The sequence below is a fragment of the Oncorhynchus nerka genome, linkage group LG2 (genome assembly GCF_034236695.1).
Source record: "Oncorhynchus nerka isolate Pitt River linkage group LG2, Oner_Uvic_2.0, whole genome shotgun sequence".
Classification (NCBI taxonomy): domain Eukaryota; kingdom Metazoa; phylum Chordata; class Actinopteri; order Salmoniformes; family Salmonidae; genus Oncorhynchus; species Oncorhynchus nerka.
The window spans coordinates 14,046,341-14,068,589 of record NC_088397.1 but is presented as its reverse complement, the minus strand read 5'-3'; the positions used below and the strand labels follow the sequence as shown (position 1 = coordinate 14,068,589).

General features: G+C 44.5%; 2 protein-coding genes across 4 annotated transcripts; both read right to left on the bottom strand.

The window, feature by feature from the left end:
* Positions 1-1,953: 1,953 nt before the first annotated feature.
* stk16 (serine/threonine kinase 16) lies at positions 1,954-10,305 on the bottom strand. 3 transcript variants are annotated; one of them, XM_065023580.1, is made up of 7 exons: positions 9,904-10,305; positions 8,954-9,055; positions 8,496-8,715; positions 8,151-8,284; positions 7,828-8,044; positions 7,445-7,566; positions 1,954-3,808 (listed from the first exon to the last, which is right to left on the bottom strand). In XM_065023580.1, the coding sequence occupies exons 1-7, from the start codon at positions 9,945-9,947 to the stop codon at positions 3,670-3,672; spliced, it is 978 nt and encodes a 325-aa protein (XP_064879652.1). In that variant the 5' UTR covers positions 9,948-10,305; the 3' UTR covers positions 1,954-3,669. The 3 variants fall into 3 exon arrangements, with proteins under 3 accessions (XP_064879652.1, XP_064879653.1, XP_064879649.1); XM_065023581.1 differs by lacking the exon at positions 8,954-9,055 and having other exon boundaries at positions 9,904-10,303; XM_065023577.1 differs by lacking the exon at positions 9,904-10,305 and having other exon boundaries at positions 8,954-9,897.
* A 1,985-nt stretch (positions 10,306-12,290) lies between these two features.
* On the bottom strand, positions 12,291-19,579 carry LOC115132043 (tubulin alpha chain-like). Its single transcript, XM_065023576.1, has 4 exons — positions 19,472-19,579; positions 14,283-14,505; positions 13,984-14,132; positions 12,291-13,798 (listed from the first exon to the last, which is right to left on the bottom strand). The coding sequence occupies exons 1-4, from the start codon at positions 19,472-19,474 to the stop codon at positions 12,824-12,826; spliced, it is 1,350 nt and encodes a 449-aa protein (XP_064879648.1). The 5' UTR covers positions 19,475-19,579; the 3' UTR covers positions 12,291-12,823.
* Positions 19,580-22,249: the final 2,670 nt, after the last annotated feature.

The following is a 22,249-nucleotide window of genomic DNA, read 5'->3' as shown; positions in this document are numbered from 1 at the left end:
CCTGCCAGGGAGTAAAATGCCCAGCAGGGATCTCTCAATCTCTCTCCTGCTAATTGCCCCCAGGGGGGACGTTAGTGCGTAGCATTTTGTACACTTAATTAAATTAGATAGCGCTAGCACTACTGCTACCAGCCAGGACAGGTTTCAGGGACCCGGCCGGGAAAGAGAAGAGGGAGAGCATTCGCCTTGGCACGGCGCCAGTAATTAAGCCGATACCTTTCCTGATTACGCCAATCCCCCTTAATGAACTCATTATGCATTTTAACCTAAACACTTCCCGGAATTAATGAGCATGCAAAAAGCCGGCTCTTAAAAATTCTCCCCTAGCTGCAATAAGTGGAAGTCATAACTCACACACTCAATGGGCTGGACATAATGTCCATATGTTTTCGTTTCCTACTCTCCTCTCTCAGGGCAACAGAGCCAATTTAAACGTCTTTGAGAGTAGGACCCTGTCCAGTGTCCAGAAACAATCTGGTCCAGTCTTTCATAGGGCCATTATGGGATCAGGCTTTTTCTCCAGCCAAAGAAGCAACACATCTGATTCAACTAATAAAGTCTAGATTGAAGACTATGATTAGTTGACTAGTTATATCAGGTGTGTTACTGCTTTGGCTGGAGAAAGAGTCTGCTTCACCCACTTTAAAGATAAAATCGGACACCCTGGCCATATTGCCTACTCACGTAATGTACTGTTGAGGTTAGAGGGACTGTTTAACTGACACACATGGACACACACACCAGAATCCCCACATCACACACACACACGAGTACCCCCCCCCACTACACACACACACTCACCAGAGTAGACCCCACACAGTCAACTAGACTAGGCAGGTAGTGATGAAGTGATGATGATTTAGAGAGACCTGGGAACAGTGCAGGGTGGGAGCAGTTCAGAACTGACCCATAATTCCCAGCTCATTAAATAATTCACTAATTGATTCATAACCAAATCAATAAAGCATCCAGATGGTTTATGGTGTGAGCGCCACTCTGAGTACGGGGTGGGGTGGGAGGAAACTAATTACGGTATTGGGAATAGACCTTCACAATGAAACACACCTAGACAAGACTTACACACACACACGTCCATGGCCTTTATGGACTCACAAAGGAAAAGAATAGGAAGGTGGATGTTGAAATGGAACCAGCATTGTGTTGACCTTGTACTGGTATTGCATGACATCATCAGGCAGATGATGGTGAATATAAAGGTAATGGACCAATGGGGAGGGCCCCTCTCCTCCTCAACCTGCTAGGCCAATGGGGGTCCTTTTCCTCCGCTCCTCAACCCGTAAACACAGTCTGTGTGTAATGAATACTGTCCCAGGGGAGTCTGGACTATGGGTGGGCCGACCTCCTGTATGGGGGTGTATTTGGTTGGGGAAAACGTTAATTAAAGTGTAATGAATTCCTCTAGTGTTAGTGTGTGTTTTCTTGTGTCAGTCGTTTCTGCTGTGGGTTATGTCTGTGAGGTTTATGACCGTCTGAGATTGATTAGGATGAGGAGTGAGGTACGACGTCACTTTGACCCTAGTGAACCACAGGGCTGTAAACCAGGCGCAGTAAACAGTTTCTGATAATTGTTTCATACCTTGTAGTCCACACACACAGCCCATCCAAGACTGTGGCTGTGCGTACACACACTTAAGGCAACGTATAGGGCTGTGTACACAGCTACAAGCTACAGGTTCTCTGGCCTGCACTCTGCACATTATCCATGCCTCTGTCATTGAGCTTCCAGCGGCACCTTCTGGTTCTCTCTGGCATCACGCTCATCCTCCTTTCTTCACTGCCAACAATCCCATAAGTCAAGTTTGAACATGTAATTGTAGTATAGAACTTTAATTTCCAATGAAAACCGCTGGCCCTGCCCTTTTTATCAACAGCAAGGGTAGGTATTGGCAACTGTAATGTTATCATGGAATGTGGATGTATTGAAGGGACAAATCAGAATCAGTACCATTTTATTCCCTGGTGTTTATCAGAGTAGAGGTTTTGCATATGTTCACATATTGAGTGAGTCTTCCTCAGATCTACAGGTCTGGCCAAACTAAGACAACCTTTTGAGACCCCGACTCCCTCTGCTTTGACCAACGTGTAGGACACGGCTCCCCCGAGTGGAATAAAAGCCACATGACAACAACATAGAAAGTCAGGCCCTCAGACAACTCTAAAAGTACGTGAAAAGGGCCTCTTATACATAACAAATTAAGATGTACCACAAATGTAAAAAAAGAAAAGTAATGCCTATAAAACATCAATCTTATGAGAAACAAGCAGCGCCTTCAGTGTTGTATTAACAGTATTATGCAATTCCCTATTTTATCACAATATCTCAAATTCCTGGATGGGCTGAATTAGGCTACAAACAGTGCGAAATAGCCAACAACAGCCATTTATAGTTCCAGTACATTCTACATTGTTCCACTGAAATGATCAATAACATCTGTATTCCAACTTCATTTGCTTATTTAGAACATGTTCATATAGCATATACATTGGACAAATAAATCATTGCTCCTTAAATAGACACACACACACAAATAACAGCTTTAAAAAAGAAACCATTAAAAAGTTCCTATCAAGCAACTGTAGTGAGAGTTAACTGAGCAAAACCTGCTGAGACTTAAAACCAGATTATCTTATCTTCCTGTTGACACTCAAAACAGAATCTTGTGAGGTATTGCCAAACACATACAGGCCTAAATGAACGTGTCATGAATGGAAAATAGAGAATTGTTACAGTATAGCATTATGTGATGATAACAAATAAATACAGTTACGATGGACTTGAAAGAAGTTCAAGGATGAATCAAGCAGACCTGGGTTCACAATACTATTTCAGGTATTTCAATTACTTTTCAATACATCTCAAAACAATCAGATTACCTATATTTGAAAAAACAAGTAGATGAATATTGGAATGGATTTGGAAATACACTTGGAAATTATGTTAAAACACTCAAATACACTCCCATGCATTTAACCCAGGTATTTGAAAATAGTATTTGAAAACACTTTCAAATACAATTTGGTCGACTATTTGGTCTTTACAAATAACCATTCAAGTACTCAAATAAATAAATAACATTTGAGCTGTGTATTTGAAAATACTCAAATATACAGAAAAAGTATTTAAATAACAAATACTCATGTATTGAACCCAGGTCTGGAATCAAAGTTATTAAAATCCCTTTGAAGCTGATATAAGATATGGCCGAGTACATTTCCATGGAAACCGTCTGTTTGGAATTTACCATAGGTCCTTTTCCTGGTCCGGGGCCCCCTTCAACCCTAGTGTCTGATGGTAGTTTAACCCATGGGGTTTCCTATTCACTAGCAGTCATAAAATGGCTCCACCCAAATCTCAATTTCCCCAAGGTGAGCTGGATGTGGAGTTGACCGACACTGTGTCAAAGCATATTGTTGCACATGCATATAGAGGACAGTGAGGACCTGTGACGTAAGTCTATATGGTTTCAACTGCAGAATAGCAGGTGTGTGTATGGGGTAGGATCCCCTGAGCTTCTAAGACTAGAGGAAAACGACAAGGTCAGGGTCGCCATTACAACAGTCCAGAGGTCATAAAGTTCAAAGTTCATCACCCACAGATGTTGGAACCAGAGAGGAACCAGGCTTGCCATGGTTCCCCGATCAGGACCATCATACCATATTGGTCTGTGTGTTGGGGCTGGAACATGTCATGTCCTGTATCTGGTCCAGGATCCAGTTGACGTCGGGTCTTTCCTGGGGGTTGGACACCATGATGGAGCTCAGCAGGTTCTGCAGGCTTTCAGAGTAACTGGAGGGGAATAACAAAAACATCCATAAGACACTGAGAAACTACCAGAGAAACTACCAGAGTAACTAGAGAACAATATATACTGAGAAATTATCAGAGCAACTGGAGAACAAATACATAGAGAAACTACTAAAGTAACTGTAGAACAAACATATACTGATAAACTACTAGAGTAACTAAAGAACAAATATATATACTGAGAAACAACCAGAGTAGCTGGAGAACAAATATATACTGAGAAAATACTAGAGTATAAGCAATCGAGGGAGAAGGGCCTTGGTGGAGTCCTGCAGAGATGGAGCTCTGTCAGACCATCGGGTTCTTGGTCACCTCCCTGACCAAGAACCCGATGGTCTGACAGAGCTCCAGAGTTCCTCTATGAAGATGGGAGAAACTTCCAGAAGGACAACCATCTCTGTAGCATTCCACCAATCAGGCCTTGATGGTAGAGTAGCCAGATGGAAGCACCTCCTCAGTAAAAGGCACATGACAGCCCGCTTGGACTCCTAAAAGACTCAGAACATGAGAAACAAGATGGTCTGGTCTGATGAAACCATGATTGAACTCTTTGACCAGAATGCCAAGTGTCACATCTGGAGGAAACTGGGCACCATCCCTACGATGAAGCATGGTGGTGGCAGCATCATGCTGTGGGGATGTTTTTCAGTGTCAGGGACTGGGAGACTAGTCAGGATCGAGGGAAAGATGAGCGGCGCAAAGTACAGAGAGATCCTTGATGAAAAGCTGCTCCAGATCACTCAGGACCTCAGATGGGGTGAATATATACTGAGAAACTACCAGAATAACTGGAGAACAAATATATACTGAGAAACTACCAGAATAACTGGAGAACAAATATATACTGAGAAACTACCAGAGTAACTGGAGAACAAATATATACTGAGAAACTACCAGAATATCTGGAGAACAAATATATACTGAGAAACTACCAGAATAACTGGAGAACAAATATATACTGAGAAACTAACATAATAACTGGAGAACAAATATATACTGAGAAACTACCAGAATAACTTCAGAATAAATATATACAGTTGAAGTCGGACGTTTACATACACCTTAGCCAAATACATTTAAACTCAGTTTTTCACAATTCCTGACATTTAATCCTAGTAAAATTCCCTGTCTTAGGTCAGTTAGGATCTCCACTTTATTTTAAGAATGTGAAATGTCAGAATAATAGTAGAGAGAATGATTTATTTCACCTTTTATTTCTTTCATCACATTCCCAGTTGGTCAGAAGTTTACATACACTCAATTAGTATTTGGTAGCATTGCCTTTAAATTGTTTAACTTGGGCCAAACGTTTCGGGTAGCCTTCCACAAGCTTCCCACAATAAGTTGGGTGAATTTTGGCCCATTCCTCCTGACAGAGCTGGTGTAACTGAGTCAGGTTTGTAGGCCTCATTTCTCGCACACTCTTTTTCAGTTCTGCCCACAAATTTTCTATAGGATTGAGGTCAGGGCTTTGTGATGGCCACTCCAATACCTTGACTTTGTTGTCCTTCAGTCAGGAAGTCAAAGCTTGGTCGCTAATGGGTCTTCCAAATGGACAATGACCCCAAGCATACTTCCAAAGTTGTGGCAAAATAGCTTATGTCTTGAGATGTTGCTTCAATATATCCACATAATTTTCCTCCCTCATGATGCCATCTGTTTTGTGAAATGTGCCAGTCCCTCCTGCAGCAAAGCACCCCCACAACATGCTGCTACCACCCCCGTGCTTCATGGTTGGGAAGGTGTTCTTTGGATCGAAAGCCTCCCCCGTTTTCCTCCAAACATAACGATGGTCATTATGGCCAAACAGTTCTATTTTTGTTTCATCAGACCAGAGGACATTTCTCGAAAAAGTACGATCTTTGTCCACATGTGCAGTTGCAAACAGTAGTCTGGGCTTTTTTATGGAGGTTTTGGAGCAGTACCTTCTTCCTTGCTGTGCGGCCTTTCAGGTTATGTCGATATAGGACTTGTTTTACTGTGGATATAGATACTTTTGTACCCGTTTCCTCCAGCATCTTCACAAGGTCCTTTGCTGTTGTTCTGGGATTGATTTGCACTTTTCGCACCAAAGTACGTTCATCTCTAGGAGACAGAACGCGTCTCCTTCCTGAGCGGTATGGCGGCTGTGTGGTCCAATGGTGTTTATACTTGCGTACTATTGTTTGTACAGATGAATGTGGTACCTTCAGGCATTTGGAAATTGCTCCCAAGGAATTAAAAAAAAATAATTCTGAGGTCTTGGCTAATTTCTTTTGATTTTCCTATGTCAAGCAAAGAGGCACTGAGTTTGAAGGTAGGACTTGAAATACATCCACAGGTACACCTCCAATTGATTCAAATGATGTCAATTAGCCTATAAGAAGCTTCTAAAGCCATGTTATAATTTTCTGGAATTTTCCAAGCTGTTTAAAGGCAGTCAAATTAGTGTATGTAAACTTCTGACCCACTGGAAATGCGATACAGTGAATTATAAGTGAAATAATCTGTCTGTAAACAAATTTTGGAAAAATGACTTGTGTCATGCATAAAGTAGATGTCCTAATCAACTTGCCAAAAGTATAGTTTATTAACAAGAAATTTGTAGAGTGGTTGAAAAACAAGTTTTATTGACTCTAACCTAAGTGTATGTAAACTTCAGACTTCAACTGTATACTGAGAAACTACCAGAATAACTGGAGAAACAATTAACTACTACAATAGCAAATATATATACTGAGAAACTTCCAGAGTAACTAGAGAAAAAAGACATACTGTAAATTGTATAAATTCCATACAACCTATGAAAAGGCCAGATGAAAAATGCTTAAATCTATCCAATCCTTTTAGATCTGCAGGAGTGCCTAGGTGGTAGGCGCCTATTTGGAATCAATAAATTATATTTTGCTAGCCTTGAAAGCTGAGTGGGTGATGGATTGAAGAGTAACTAGGGGTTGACTAGCCAGGGGACTGACTGACCTGTAGGGCTGAGGGATGGTAACTGGGGGTTAGAGTTAGCTTGCCAGGGGACTGACTGACCTGTAGGGCTGAGGGATGGTGACTAGGGGTTAGAGTTAGCTTGCCAGGGGACTGACTAACCTGCATGGCTGAGGGATGGTAACTGGGGGTTAGAGTTAGCTTGCCAGGGGACTGACTGACCTGTAGGGCTGAGGGATGGTGACTGGGGGTTAGAGTTAGCTTGCCAGGGGACTGACTGACCTGTAGGGCTGAGGGATGGTGACTGGGGGTTAGAGTTAGCTTGCCAGGGGACTGACTGACCTGTAGGGCTGAGGGATGGTGACTGGGGGTTAGAGTTAGCTTGCCAGGGGACTGACTAACCTGCATGGCTGAGGGATGGTAACTGGGGGTTAGAGTTAGCTTGCCAGGGGACTGACTGACCTGTAGGGCTGAGGGATGGTAACTGGGGGTTAGAGTTAGCTTGCCAGGGGACTGACTGACCTGCATGGCTGAGGGATGGTAACTGGGGGTTAGAGTTAGCTTGCCAGGGGACTGACTGACCTGTAGGGCTGAGGGATGGTAACTGGGGGTTAGAGTTAGCTTGCCAGGGGACTGACTGACCTGCATGGCTGAGGGATGGTAACTGGGGGTTAGAGTTAGCTTGCCAGGGGACTGACTAACCTGCATGGCTGAGGGATGGTAACTGGGTTCTGGACAGCAAGGGCCACACTGTCTCCCTTCTGGAACACCATGTCATAGGGCCCCTCCAGGAACATCATGCTGTACAGTACACAGCCCAGAGACTGGAGAGAAAGAGAGAGAGAATACGGTCTCTACAAGGTCAACAAACACCAGGGATGATGGAGACAGAGAGATGGCAATCTAACTAGAGCCCAACATGTTGACTACATGGCTGGAGTCAAAACAGCATCGCACAGTCCAATGGTAAAGACAATCTCTGTTATGACAAATTGGTCTATGTTATATCGCTTGTACAATACTGACAGTTTCCACCGACCAAACTAAAGTGAGAAGGAAGGGGGTAGTACGCTAGTGTGCGTTACCCAGATGTCTGTACGGTCATCGATGACACAGTGGCTCTCCACGTTAAAGAGCTCAGGGGCGCGGTACGATATAGTACACCTCTGAGCTGCCCAGTCCTGTACTGTCATGGCCTCCCTGGTCCCCTTGACCTCCATCCTGGAGCGGTTCATAGAACCCAGGTCCATCAGCAGCGGCCTGTCATCCTCCTCTAGGAGTACATTGGTAGGCTTCAGATCTCTGAGAGGAGAGAGGAGAGGGATAGAGATAGAGAGAGACTCATTCTAATTTGAACCACTAACCATAATCGTGTGTGTGTGTGTGTAATAGCAGTATCAGCCTGTACCTGTGTGCGTAGCCTCTGTCATGCATGGCCTTCAGTCCAGAACAGATGCCCTGTAGGACCTTCAGGATGCGTCTCTCTGGCATGAAGCTTCCCTTGTCCCTCAGCTTCTCTAGCACTGACCACAGACTGCCCTTCTGTAGGAGCACCCACACCCAGGCGTGAATACAAAAACGCATACATACACACTTTTTCATTTCCACGCTGTAAAACAGTATATCGGCAGATGTATTGGTATCTTTTAACTCCCCCCCCAAAAAAACGGTATCGGACTCCAAAAAAACACCTGGGCTCTAATACGCACATACAGGCGTGAGTACATAGACATGCGCACACACGTACACGTACCTGAACGTAGGGCAGCAGTATCCAGGCCTCACTCTTGCCCCCCCTCTCTATGAAGGTGTGCCCTGCCAGGCCCAGGATGTTGGGGTGGCTGAAGAGACGGTGCATCTCCACCTCCGTCTCAGCCTCTTGGCGACCCTCCCGGTCATGGCACAGGATCCTCTTCAGGGCGTAGAAACGCCCGTCCTGCACCCCCTCCACCAGGTCCACATAGCTGAACCCTCTGGGATGAGGGGAGGGATGGAAGGTAAAAGACGAGAGAAAGAGAGAAAATAGGGAACGACAGAGGGGGTAGATAAGGAAAGCAGGAGAAAGTGGAGAGGCAGACAAAACCAAAGTCCTGATCAGTAAGATGTAACGTTACAGAAGACTGAAATACAAATACATGTGTGGGAGGGACCGGGGTGATCGTCTGCCATGTAGAATAGGTAACAGTGTTTCACTGATGCGGACGGTTTTACCCTTCATCTAGTTTCTGGATGAAGTAGTATCTTTTGTTGTCAATGGTGATGGAGCCGCGGGAACAGATACACAGGGTCTGACCCATCCTCCCTGGGGCATAACTCAACACACCAACACCCAGATGGACAGAGAGAGAGACACAACCCATAACTATTTACACATCGCTACAACACTGTATACAGACATATGTCATTCAAAATGTCTTTATTTTGGAACTTGTGCTTTGGCAATGTAAACATGTTTCCCATGCCAATAAAGCCCCTTAAATTGAATTGAGAGAGATGGAGTGCATATGAGGTAAAAGACCAGGTTTAGTGGAATTGAAAGTGAGAGGTCAAGTGGAAAGCCATGGGAGATAGAGGGCGAGTATGGGATATATGTGTAAAAAACATACTGAAACATGAAATCCAGTCCATTCCACTATGGTCCAAGGATTGATGCAGTGTCAATTTCACTTATCAAAATAATTCACTGTCACCTGTGCTTGATAATAATTGTGGGTGTTTATATTTGTCTTATTTACACGTGTGAATTGTAAATGTGTTTTTTTGCATATCACAACTCCTCCTGAGACAACCTTGGAGAGTGGGGTTACGGAAAGTAGGACTAAGTGCCTTGCTCAAGGACACATCGGCAGATTTGTTGACCTTGTCAGTTCGGGGATTCAAACTAACAACCTTTCGGTTACTGGCCTAACTATTCAAACGAGCAACCTTTCGGTTACTTTCCTAGCCGCCCTACAGCGGTTCTTGGTCCTAAACCTTTTCAAAAGTGTACGATTTTGTTTAGTAACGTGGCACACCGGTATGAGAATACAAGTTAAACTACAAGAGGGCAGCATGCAGATCAATCCTGATCAGCCAATATTATCTGATAGAGGTATTGATAAACGTGTGAGGAAAATACATGGAGATATTTACGTTTGTTAGCGGTGGATATATAAAATTACCTTCTGTTATCGTCCTGTTTTCTGCTGGCTACTTCCGTGTACATAAAACGCGTAATGATGACGCAGGCCTGTGAGCTGCTGCCTTCCAAACTGGGAACTCGGATATATGAAGAAGTTTAAGGAAAACATCAACTCAAATTGCTCCTTTTGTAATGACCACCCAGAAACAGTTGTGCATCTTTTTTGGCATTGTATGCATGTAAGAAAACTGTGGCAAGACATCAGTAGGTTTATAATTGAACACATTTATGAAGATGTTACACTATTGTGGAGAGATGTACTGTTTGGATTCTTTACATACAATAGAAATAAGCGGAATCATTTTTATGTAATTAATTTCATTATTCTTTTGGCCAAATTTCATATACACAAATGTAAATTTACAAACAGAAAACCACATTTTCGTATCCTACAAAAAGAAATTGAACTGTATTTTAAGACGGTTAAATGCTCTACTAACAAAAAAGCTGTTAGAATTGTAAGTATATGCATGTCCCTTAAGGTCCTTGTGTAATTGTAATGTGATATTGTACCCCCTAGCTCGATTGTCCATTGTTTGTAATCTATGTATGCTTGTGTTCCCTCATGTGCTTTATGTATTGATTTGTTGTTAATAAAAAAAAAATAATAATAATAAAAAAACTGGGAACTCGGATCTATTGTGGAGAAATGTACTGTTTGGATTATTTACATACAATAGAAATAAGCGCAATCATTTTTACGTAATTAATTTCATTATTCTTTTGGCCAAATTTCATATACACAAATGTAAATTTACAAACAGAACACATTTTCGTACCCTACAAAAATAAATTGAACTGTATTTTAAGACGGTTAAATGCTCTAACAAAAAAAGCTGTTAGAATTGTAAGTATATGCATGTCCCTTAAGGTCCTTGTGTAATTGTAATGTGATATTGTACCCCCTAGCTCGATTGTCTATTGTTTGTAATCTATGTATGCTTGTGTTCCCTCATGTGCTTTATGTATTGATTTGATATTAAAAATAAAACTGGGAACTCGGAAAAATACAAGGTAAAATCCCGACGTCAGCGATCTTCAGGTCGCTCTCTAGATTTAGAGGCCCGAGTTGGAAGACCGTTCAAAATCGATTTTCCCCAGACGGAGCTCGTTTTTTCCCCCGAGTTCCAAATTGTTTTGAACACACGGAAGTCGGAGATTCAGTTGTTTAGAACGCGGCACCAATCGACGTTTCTATTATATCGACAAGATAGTCAAGTGAACATTAACCATGGAAATACATGTCCTCAAAGACGGAAGGCAGGCGGGAGGAGGCGAAATCATTCTACGCAGTACAAGGACATATACGCGTGTGAACAGGCCATAGCGATATAGTAGTTGTCTTTGCATCCGTGCCATTATAGCGTATGTGACCGCATGGGTAGCGCCATTTTAAAGTACTAAATTATCTTAATCTTGGTTTATTGTGCCTAACGCATGGGAATCTCTACCCAAATTGACGTTAAAATGGAAGCCCTCAACGGCAATTCCCATGCTCCATCCATGACAGGCACAGGTCCGATATAAAGTATTTTCTCATGCCCACACGCGCTTCCCCTTGGATGTCAAATAAAACGTCTCAATATGGCCACCTGCAGGCTTTTGGTCTAGTGCTACATGTACTCTACACATGTTTATGAAGCATGTAACAAATATTTAAGCATTTTGCGTCCACATTAGTGCATTCGTAACAACCTAACGAAATTTCTATTCGATCAAATAAGCCTCACGTACCAAATTAGTTAAATGTTTTGAACAAATTACCTCCATACAAAAGTACTCACTTTGTGGCCATAATTCCAGGGAGAGATTTTGGGCCGAATTAAACTTCTCGATTCAGCACTTCCTCTGGCCAAATCAAGTATTTCATTAAACCAGAGCACTACCCAGTGGACTGAACTTTGCTAAGGTGGGTCTCAAATCAAAATTAGTTTACCATCCATAAATCCACTTGTCACCTTTAGGCTATTCTGTAACAATCTAAATAAACTAGTTTCACATTATGGGGACAATCCTTCCACATTAGTCAACACTACAGGTTATCCTTGAGATTCTCACCTTCTCAAAACACATTGAGAAGGTCAGAAGGGACAGACACCTGGCTTTCTCATCCAATGGGGCTTGACAGTCCACAGGAGTATGCAATTAAGACAGAGTTACCTGACCATAAACTTGTTTTTCAAGGCACCCTGCGGCTACATTTATATCCCAAGAATTCTCTGCTACTTACCAGGCCATTTGTGTGGCCGATTGCACAGACTGACTTTATGGCAGTTTAATAGTCATTTAGACAAATTACAATGAAACCTAGTGTCAGGACTGGAGGCAGTTGTGATTGATTAGAACCATTGAAAGAGGTGACTGAGGTTTAACTGAGATAAAACTTTATTTACAAAGGAGGGGATACAGCCACAACAGTAACCTGATGTGATTAACTCTTAAAATAAGACATGGCAAAGAAAATACAATCTGTAGGGATAAAACCAATAAATTATTTTGGGGAAACTTAACATGCAATGCAAAATAATCCTCCAAGACTGTTACTGAATTACATTCATTAAGACCCAACACCATGGGGTTTAGTTGGCTAGTTTGTTTTCTGATTGGCAGTAACTTTAGTGTTTAGGATAGATCTGAACGCACAGAAGTACCATGAACTTAAAGGAAACATTTTTATGGAGACAGCTTAATCTTCAAGGTTCTGCATGGTTCCATAGTCAACCTGGGAAAATAGTGTCAGACATGGATGATGTGGGGTCTTTGGTGAAGAAAACACGATTGATGACTTTCGACAAGGGAAGGAGCAGGCCGTTCCCCACTTCATGGTCAAGTAAAGGCAGTTCTATCTCTCAGTGATACGTAAGCCGACCGAGGACATATCCCTCCTTTGAACTCTTCGCCTAATACTCCTCTCCCTCCTCGTCCTCCTCAAATGAGTCGATTCCGACCTCTTCATAGTCCTTCTCCAGGGCAGCCATGTCTTCCCTGGCCTCAGAGAACTCTCCCTCCTCCATGCCCTCACCCACGTACCAGTGCACGAATGCCCGCTTGGCATACATCAGGTCAAACTTGTGGTCGAGACGCGCCCAGGCCTCAGCGATGGCTGTGGTGTTGCTCAACATGCACACAGCTCTCTGGACCTTGGCCAGGTCACCCCCTGGCACCACAGTGGGTGGCTGGTAGTTGATGCCCACTTTGAAACCTGTAGGGCACCAGTCCACGAACTGGATGCTTCGCTTTGTCTTGATGTTGCCGATGGCCACGTTGACATCCTTGGGCACCACGTCTCCGCGGTACAGCAGGCAGCACGCCATGTACTTACCGTGGCGAGGGTCGCACTTCACCATCTGGTTGGCGGGCTCGAAGCAGGAGTTGGTGATCTCAGCCACAGAGAGCTGCTCGTGGTAGGCCTTCTCGGCTGAGATGACAGGGGCATAGGTGGCCAGGGGGAAGTGGATGCGGGGGTAAGGCACCAGGTTGGTCTGGAACTCTGTCAGGTCCACGTTAAGGGCACCATCGAAGCGGAGAGAGGCGGTGATGGAGGAGACAATCTGGCTGATGAGCCTGTTGAGGTTGGTGTAAGAGGGGCGCTCAATGTCCAGGTTTCTACGGCAGATGTCGTAGATGGCCTCATTGTCGACCATGAAGGCACAGTCAGAGTGCTCTAGGGTGGTGTGGGTGGTCAGGATGGAGTTGTAGGGCTCCACCACAGCTGTGGACACCTGGGGAGCAGGGTATATGGCAAACTCCAGCTTGGACTTCTTCCCGAAGTCGACTGAGAGACGCTCCATGAGCAGGGAGGTGAAACCAGAACCGGTACCTCCTCCGAAGCTGTGGAAGACCAAGAAACCTTGGAGCCCCGTACACTGGTCAGCCTGTCAAGACACAGAAAACTCATCAACATGTTTTCTAGAAGGAAAGTCCAAGCTCTGATAAGACCCATTCAGGCTAGATTTATACAAGCCAAGGCTAAAACCCTTTCTGATAAAACATTAATGAAAAACCCATTGGTTATCCTAATATCACCATTGAATCTATCAAATCTGACAGTTTCTCTCACCAGTTTACGGATCCTGTCCAGCACTTGGTCGATGATCTCCTTGCCGATAGTGTAGTGGCCACGGGCATAGTTATTAGCTGCGTCCTCCTTCCCTGAGATCAGCTGCTCGGGGTGAAACAGCTGGCGGTAGGTACCTGTCCGCACCTCATCTGAGAGAAAGGGGAACAGACTAGGGTTAATTAGTCTGGTCTTGATGCTTGTTTTGAACTGTACCACCATATTGATGAAGACCTCTTCCTACACATTCCCAGTGTCAATCAGTCAGTGGATTTTCTCTGCCAGATCCCTCCAATACTCACCAATGACAGTGGGCTCCAGGTCTACAAAGATGGCGCGGGGCACGTATTTCCCGATGCCCGTGGCGCTGAAGAACGTGGTGAAGGAGTCGTCAGTGCTACCGACCGCCTTGTTGTTAGGCATGGTGCCGTCCGGCTGGATCCCGTGCTCCAGGCAGTACAGCTCCCAACAGGTGTTGCCCATCTGGACTCCAGCCTGACCCACATGCACAGAGATACACTCACGCTGGAGAGACCGGGAAATAGGGTTAGTCAAACAATTAACTTATGGTTTCTTTGAACAGGTACAAAACATTGACTACACAAGGAGCCGATGCATCGACAGCAGTCTGCAATGGATGGAGTAACACTTGGTTGTCAATGTCACCAATGATAAATGGAGCCAGTGGAGCACCCCTCCAAACCACTCAGTGCATAAGAGTCTGAGGTCGATTAAGAATTTGGGCAACCATTTTAGCACTTGTTTATCTGCTGTTTCTCACCACCAAGTGGCAGCACTCTAACACTAGTGGTTCCCAACCAGGGGTACTAGGTTCCCTGGGAGCGCTATGCCGATACACAGAGGGTACTTAAGACTCATGAGACCATAAGGTTACTGATAGAATGCACATGAGGGTACGTCTGGCAGGGCAAAATTCAGTTGGTGGTACAACAGAAAAAGGTTGGGAACCACTGCTCTACACTTAACAGAGGAAACAAACCTAACCTGCCCATGTCTGAGTGACAAAGGACAGGTGAGCCTGAAAACAGTGGGCGGCATGATCTAGCTAGTTAAAGACAAGCCACCGGAGTTATGAGCCAAAGTTTTGAGTCGTGTGTATATTTGCATGGTGACCCAATTTGTTTGCAGTGTGTTGAAACGGGACTATGACTACACTTCCTAGCATGGCTTAGCCAACTCTGCAGTGAGTCCATCTGACCTACTTTAGTACTGAACTGTATGCAGCTACCGTCTCAGAAGCCTAGCCACGTCTCAGTGTGTGACTACCGGTATTGACATAGCCATTAACCACGTCTGAACCATGTAACTGATCTACACTGTACAAAACATTAAGAACACCTGCTCTTTCCATGACAGACTGACCAGATGAAAGCTATGATCCCTTATTGATGACACTGGTATGGTAGTAGATGCCAGGCACACCGGGTTGTGTCAAGTACTTCAACATGTGTATAAAGAATGATCCACCACCCAAAGGACATCCAGCCAACTTGACAACTGTGGGAAGCATTGGAGTCAACATGGACCAGTATGGAACACTTGATACCTTGTAGAGTCTATGCCCCGACGAATTGAGGCTGTTCTGAGGGCAAAAGGTGGAACAATTATAAAAAGGTGTTCCTACTGTTTTGTACACCAACTGCATTTTACATTTACACAGGAGCCTGGACACCCCTTTTGATTAGTGGATTCGGCAATTTGCCACACCAGTTGCTGACAGGTTAATAAAATCGAGCACACAGCCATACAATCTCCATAGACAAACATTGGTCTTACCGAAGAGCTCAGTGACTTAAGTCTGGGGCCGTTTCACCGGTTGGACTAGGCCCCTTAGTTCCAGTGAAGGGAAATATTAACTACACAGTATACATTGACATTCTAGACGATTCTGTGCTTCCAACTTTGTGGCAACAGTTTAGGGAAGGCCCTTTTCTGTTTCAGCATGACAATGCCCTTGTGCACAAAGCGAGGTCCATACAGAAATGGTTTGTCGGGATCGGTGTGGCAGAACTTGACTGGCCTGCACAGAGCCCTGACCTCAACCCCATCGAACACCTTTGGGATGAATTGGAACACTGACTGCAAGCCAGGCCTAATTGCCCAACATCAGTGCCCGACCACACTAATGCTCGTGGCTGAAAGGAAGCAAGTCGCCGCAGTAATGTTCCAACATCAGTGGAAAGCCTTTCTTAGAGTGGAGGCTGTTGAGCAGCAGAGGGTGGACCTACTCCATATTAATGCCCATGATTTTGGATTGAGATGTTCAAAGAGCAGGTGTCCACATACTTGGTCATGTAGTGTACACATTTTATAGAGAAGGCAGCACTTGATATCTATATTCACTAAGGACCAAACAGAAGGTGTGCATGTGAGAAATGAGTCAATTTTGCAATGCAGTATTGGCAGACGGCAGGATAGTTGGACTCGACTGCAGTGACACCATCCAGTCGATTAGACTCTTATAGCATTAACAAAACAGCCATGCTGAATGTGTTACCACAATGTGCATCCCAGTAGTCCATTACAGCCCACTCTCCTTATATTCTTCCTGTCATTTAGGCACCACACCCCTGAGGAGAGGATGCCACTAGATTGAGATACACCCCCCCTCCCCTCATTGGAATGCCAACTTGGACAGAGGTCATTAGAGATTATACAATTATGTGAATTTGTTTAACATCACAGCTTCGCAAGGAAACAAGGTCTGATAAGACGTCACTAGAATCAAGGCCGAACTGGGAGGTTTGGCAAGTGGCTACCCTACCCCTTCAGCGAGTCATTGAGCTAGCGAGCAGCGACAATGCTAACAGGAGCTGACGAGTCTGTGTCAAGGCCAAAAGGCCCTCCACACCCTACTGAAGTATTTCTAGAGAAGAGGCCGAGGGGAAAGCAGCACCAAGGATGAGTGAAGCTGATAATAACAAGCGTATCACTTCTGAATCGCAGCTCACCAGAGGCAGAGCTGGCTACATACACACACCAGTCTGTCCAAACTGGCTGACTAGACAGAGATGGGAGCGAGACATTCAAGAGAAACGAGAACGTCAAGGAAGATAAGTTCGAGACAGTGACATGCCAAGAGGACGAGTCTGGGAATGTTGTGTGGTTGTATGTGTTGGCAGTACTTATGAATCAGAGCGTTTTGATTTGCCAAGGCCCAGCTATAAACAAGACCACCTGCCACAGTAACAGGAGAACAGACACCAGCCAACTAGGCTTTGCCCTCTGGTAGAATCATTTCCCCTTAAGCTAGGTTTAACTTTCAGTAGTATCAAGGGCAATTATTTAAATGGAGGAATCCGCATAAATGGGAATAGGACTTCCTTTTATGAACTGTAACTTTGTAAATTATTTTTTACAGTACAGTAAGAGGATGTGAAGGAACGTTAGAAAACCTCACTTCACTCCAGATCTGAATCTACTACAGGGAGGTCCTCGTGACATCAAGGTCTTACACCTGCATGTTGCTACACCCCTCCACACATAATGTACTACTGTTATGACTCCACTCATATAGAGACTGGGGCCACGACTGTCAGCCATTTCTCCAGACTCCTAGTTTGACAGAACAAGCTGGGTAGGGTGGATGTGGGGGAGGGTTGGTGACACAGGGATACGAGTGTGTGCCTAGTTTAGGCATGACAGCTAGGTCAGCACTGCAGCCAGCTATTTAAAGGGAGGTGTCAATGACCCCACCCCCCCACTCTGTGTGTAGCCCCTCCAGACCCCATTCTACTCCACTGACCCCTTTCGGTGGGAACAACCACATGGTGTCCTGAACCTCTAGTTCAGTCATAGTTGATGTTCAGGCAGTCCCTAGTTCATACCAGATTTAAGAAACTAACCTCCACCCTGTTGCATTTGTCAGGGGTTGCCCTGATTTACTAAACCACACACTTGAAACCTTGCAGTCCCGTGTGTAACTGTGATAGCTAGTTGACTCAGACTGTTTGCTCATGATATAAGCCATTTATGTTAATGTTACCAAATAGGCCAGTCAGGTACATGCTAGGTTATGGTATTCATTTCCTGTATTTTAAACTCGTATGGCGATAGACCGTTGAGTACAGTCTAGATTAACAAATAGTTTGTGCAACTGCAAGTCCGCCGAGACACTTGGCACCAACATGCAACATGGCTGATGGACTAACCGCTTGTGGCTTGTTCAGTAGCTAGTAAGCAACCCCCCTCCAGCTTCCTGTTCTGTCCCCTATGGTTTTCTTTTCAGTGCAAAGAGGGCCTTGTGTTATGCGGGAAGACATATGGCTTGGAATTCACACCCAAACAAATAGCCTCCCTCTCCTTTCATAACATTCACATCAGATGGCAGGTGTTTGAAGACACCGCATTATGGCCAGAGTAGTACATGAACTAGAATGGATCATAAAGGCTCTTTCACCCACATTTAGTAGTATAGACCTTAACCTCATGATCAGACAGTCTGCCATGTGCTAGTCTGAAGTGCTGATCCACTGGGCTCTGCGTCACTCCTAACCTCAGATTTCCCTTTCAAATCAGATTACTGAAGGTTACCCCATCACGACTAAGCATGTATGCATAGTCACAAGATTTCTGAGAGGTCTAAGTCGAATTCCTTGATATATTTTATGATTAAATCACATGGGCAGGATGTGAGGTAATACAAATGTGAGCCATGTCCTAAAAACATCTATGTGGCAACTTGGTGGGAAAATGTTACTTCGGGACAACTATTACAATTAATCTTTTTTTTTGTAAACTCATTGTAGATGTAATCTGCCATACTACAGAAGATGGTAATCTGTGGTTCATTAGTAGTCGTTGGCATTTGTTCGGACTGAATAGCACTACATAGAGAACGTTCCCAGTTTTGCGCAGTAGACTAGAGCAACAGGAACAGTAGCTGACTGGGCCTACAGTCACCCATCAGAATACACACGGACCCGTGGGAGCCACATCAGCATTTAAAGCCAGCAGAGCAAATAAACACACCCATAACCACACTGGCCCCACCGCCACTATATGGAAACGGGCAACTCCTTTAACCATTCAAAATGGCAGGAGGCTGCGTCAAGCGCCAAATGAACACTTGATAGTAAATGCAGATACCTATGAACTGAGTCATTATTATGAAATAGGACAATTAAGGCTCAGGTGACGCAATTTAATAATTAAATGCATTCTAGTAATAGTTGTGTCTACTGCGCCAGTCGTGTTTGAATTGAAAAGCAAAACGGCGGGCTAAATTGAACGCGCAGCAAAATGGATACTCTTATCATGACGCACCATGTTATCAGAACAAAATCATATTATATAAAAACAGGTGAGCCGTAGCGTAGGCTGTACCTACACGTATTATAGATATCATAAACATTACTATACGGGATGGACTACAAAAACATTAGAAATGTAGCCTAATTCATACAACTCAACCTTTACATTATTACAACCTATGCGTCGAAGGCAATGTTGAAAAAAATAAAGATCTCACCATTTTGATTCTGTTCGTCTTCGTTTCCGTAGAAAAATAAAAGTGTTGGTGGTATAACCTCTCACAGTGAACCTATAATGGGGTCTCCGTGAGTATGTTTTAACTGCGTGTGTTACTGCAATCTGTTTTTATAAACTACGAAGGGCGGGGGTGGAGTTTTGGACACTCCCTCTTCTCTCATAGGTCGAGTTCGTTTCACATGGCCCGGTGCTCCGGTTAGGCGGAGTTGGTTATTTTAGACCATTCTAAGTAGGCGTAGTTGGATATTTTAGACGATTCCATTGGCCCTTAACTGATATTCCCAGTCACCGGGCCATGCAAAACGAACTCCTCCATACACGAATTAGACCTCAGGCTAGGTAGGAAAGTACAGGACAGAAAAGGTTAGCTGTACCAAAGACGATATATTACATTGACAAGATAGCCGAGTGACCGCTCTAACAATGTAATTACATTTCCCCAGTGATTGAAGGCAGGCGAGACCATTCTAGTCAACGAGAGGGCGCGTGACCAACAGGCACAACTAAATTGTTGCCGGAATGCCACGTGCATCCAGTTAAATCAGTACAGCCTAAACATTACGAAACTTCTATTCTACCAGGTAAGCCTCACGTAATTCAACACTCGCTTATGGACCCACCCCCCCACCCCATACAAAAGAGGGCTTATATCACGTAGACAGATTTTGGGCAGAGTACATCCTCTCGCTTCACCTCTTCCTCTCTGTCTTTGCGCAAATGAACTGCCTTCGGGTTTTGTTGCTCCTTGTTCGCCACTAGATGTCAGACTTGTCTAGTGAGCTGCTTGTTGGTCCTTACCATGACGAAGACGCTCTTCTGTCTGCAACAAAATAGGTCAACGTTGTCCCTGGACAGACAATGATCTGAGGTCAGGTATGTATTTTCCTCCCTAATTTCTCCATTAGGAATTGAGGAGAGTAAAATTATCCTAGTTCTGTGTCTAAGGGACCATTTTTGGAGCGGTCTTTCTGTGCATGAACAAGGTGGCAGTTTTGATTCCAGTAACATCTGTTTCTGTGGTTAATAAATTAAAGTTGAGAGGATACACTTTTAATACTTTAACTTTGTTGCAGTTGAACTCAGTTTTATCTCTCCTATCTAAGTGGTTAGCTGTACGATAGACCCCGGCCGCTGGCCCATGAGGCATTGGAGGACCCTTCTCTCTGTCTTTTGGCTATGAATGAAAAAGTTATAATCCTCAAACAAGGCCTGAATTCCTCCAGACAGGCTCTTCATCCTAACCCCCCCTGTATTTTGAGATAGATGGAACGATAGATCAAAATCTTTTTCATGTGCATCGTTTTTCCCTCCTATGGTGGACACTATGGGGCTAAGGATTTCTTTCCCCTTATCTTATGCGCTGGAGTTAGACCGTAACCCACTGGCCATGGGTTTAAACTCTAACCCACTGGCCATGGCTTTAAACTCTAACCCACTGGCCATGGCTTTAAACTCTAACCCACTGGCCATGGCTTTAAACTCTAACCCACTGGCCATGGGTTTAAACTCTAACCCACTGGCCATGGCTTTAAACTCTAACCCACTGGCCATGGCTTTAAACTCTAACCCACTGGCCATGGGTTTAAACTCTAACCCACTGGCCATGGCTTTAAACTCTAACCCACTGGCCATGGGTTTAAACTCTAACCCACTGGCCATGGCTTTAAACTCTAACCCACTGGCCATGGCTTTAAACTCTAACCCACTGGCCATGGGTTTAAACTCTAACCCACTGGCCATGGCTTTAAACTCTAACCCACTGGCCATGGCTTTAAACTCTAACCCACTGGCCATGGCTTTAAACTCTAACCCACTGGCCATGGCTTTAAACTCTAACCCACTGGCCATGGCTTTAAACTGGCCATCTAACCCACTGGCCATGGCTTTAAACTCTAACCCACTGGCCATGGCTTTAAACTCTAACCCACTGGCCATGGCTTTAAACTCTAACCCACTGGCCATGGCTTTAAACTCTAACCCACTGGCCATGGCTTTAAACTCTAACCCACTGGCCATGGCTTTAAACTCTAACCCACTGGCCATGGCTTTAAACTCTAACCCACTGGCCATGGGTTTAAACTCTAACCCACTGGCCATGGCTTTAAACTCTAACCCACTGGCCATGGCTTTAAACTCTAACCCACTGGCCATGGGTTTAAACTCTAACCCACTAACCCACTGGCCATGGCTTTAAACTCTAACCCACTGGCCATGGCTTTAAACTCTAACCCACTGGCCATGGGTTTAAACTCTAACCCACTGGCCATGGCTTTAAACTCTAACCCACTGGCCATGGCTTTAAACTCTAACCCACTGGCCATGGGTTTAAACTCTAACCCACTGGCCATGGCTTTAAACTCTAACCCACTGGCCATGGCTTTAAACTCTAACCCACTGGCCATGGCTTTAAACTCTAACCCACTGGCCATGGCTTTAAACTCTAACCCACTGGCCACTTTAAACTCTAACCCACTGGCCATGGGTTTAAACTCTAACCCACTGGCCATGGCTTTAAACTCTAACCCACTGGCCATGGCTTTAAACTCTAACCCACTGGCCATGTGATTAAACTCTAACCCACTGGCCATGGCTTTAAACTCTAACCCACTGGCCATGGCTTTAAACTCTAACCCACTGGCCATGGCTTTAAACTCTAACCCACTGGCCATGGCTTTAAACTCTAACCCACTGGCCATGTGATTAAACTCTAACCCACTGGCCATGGCTTTAAACTCTAACCCCACTGGCCATGGCTTTA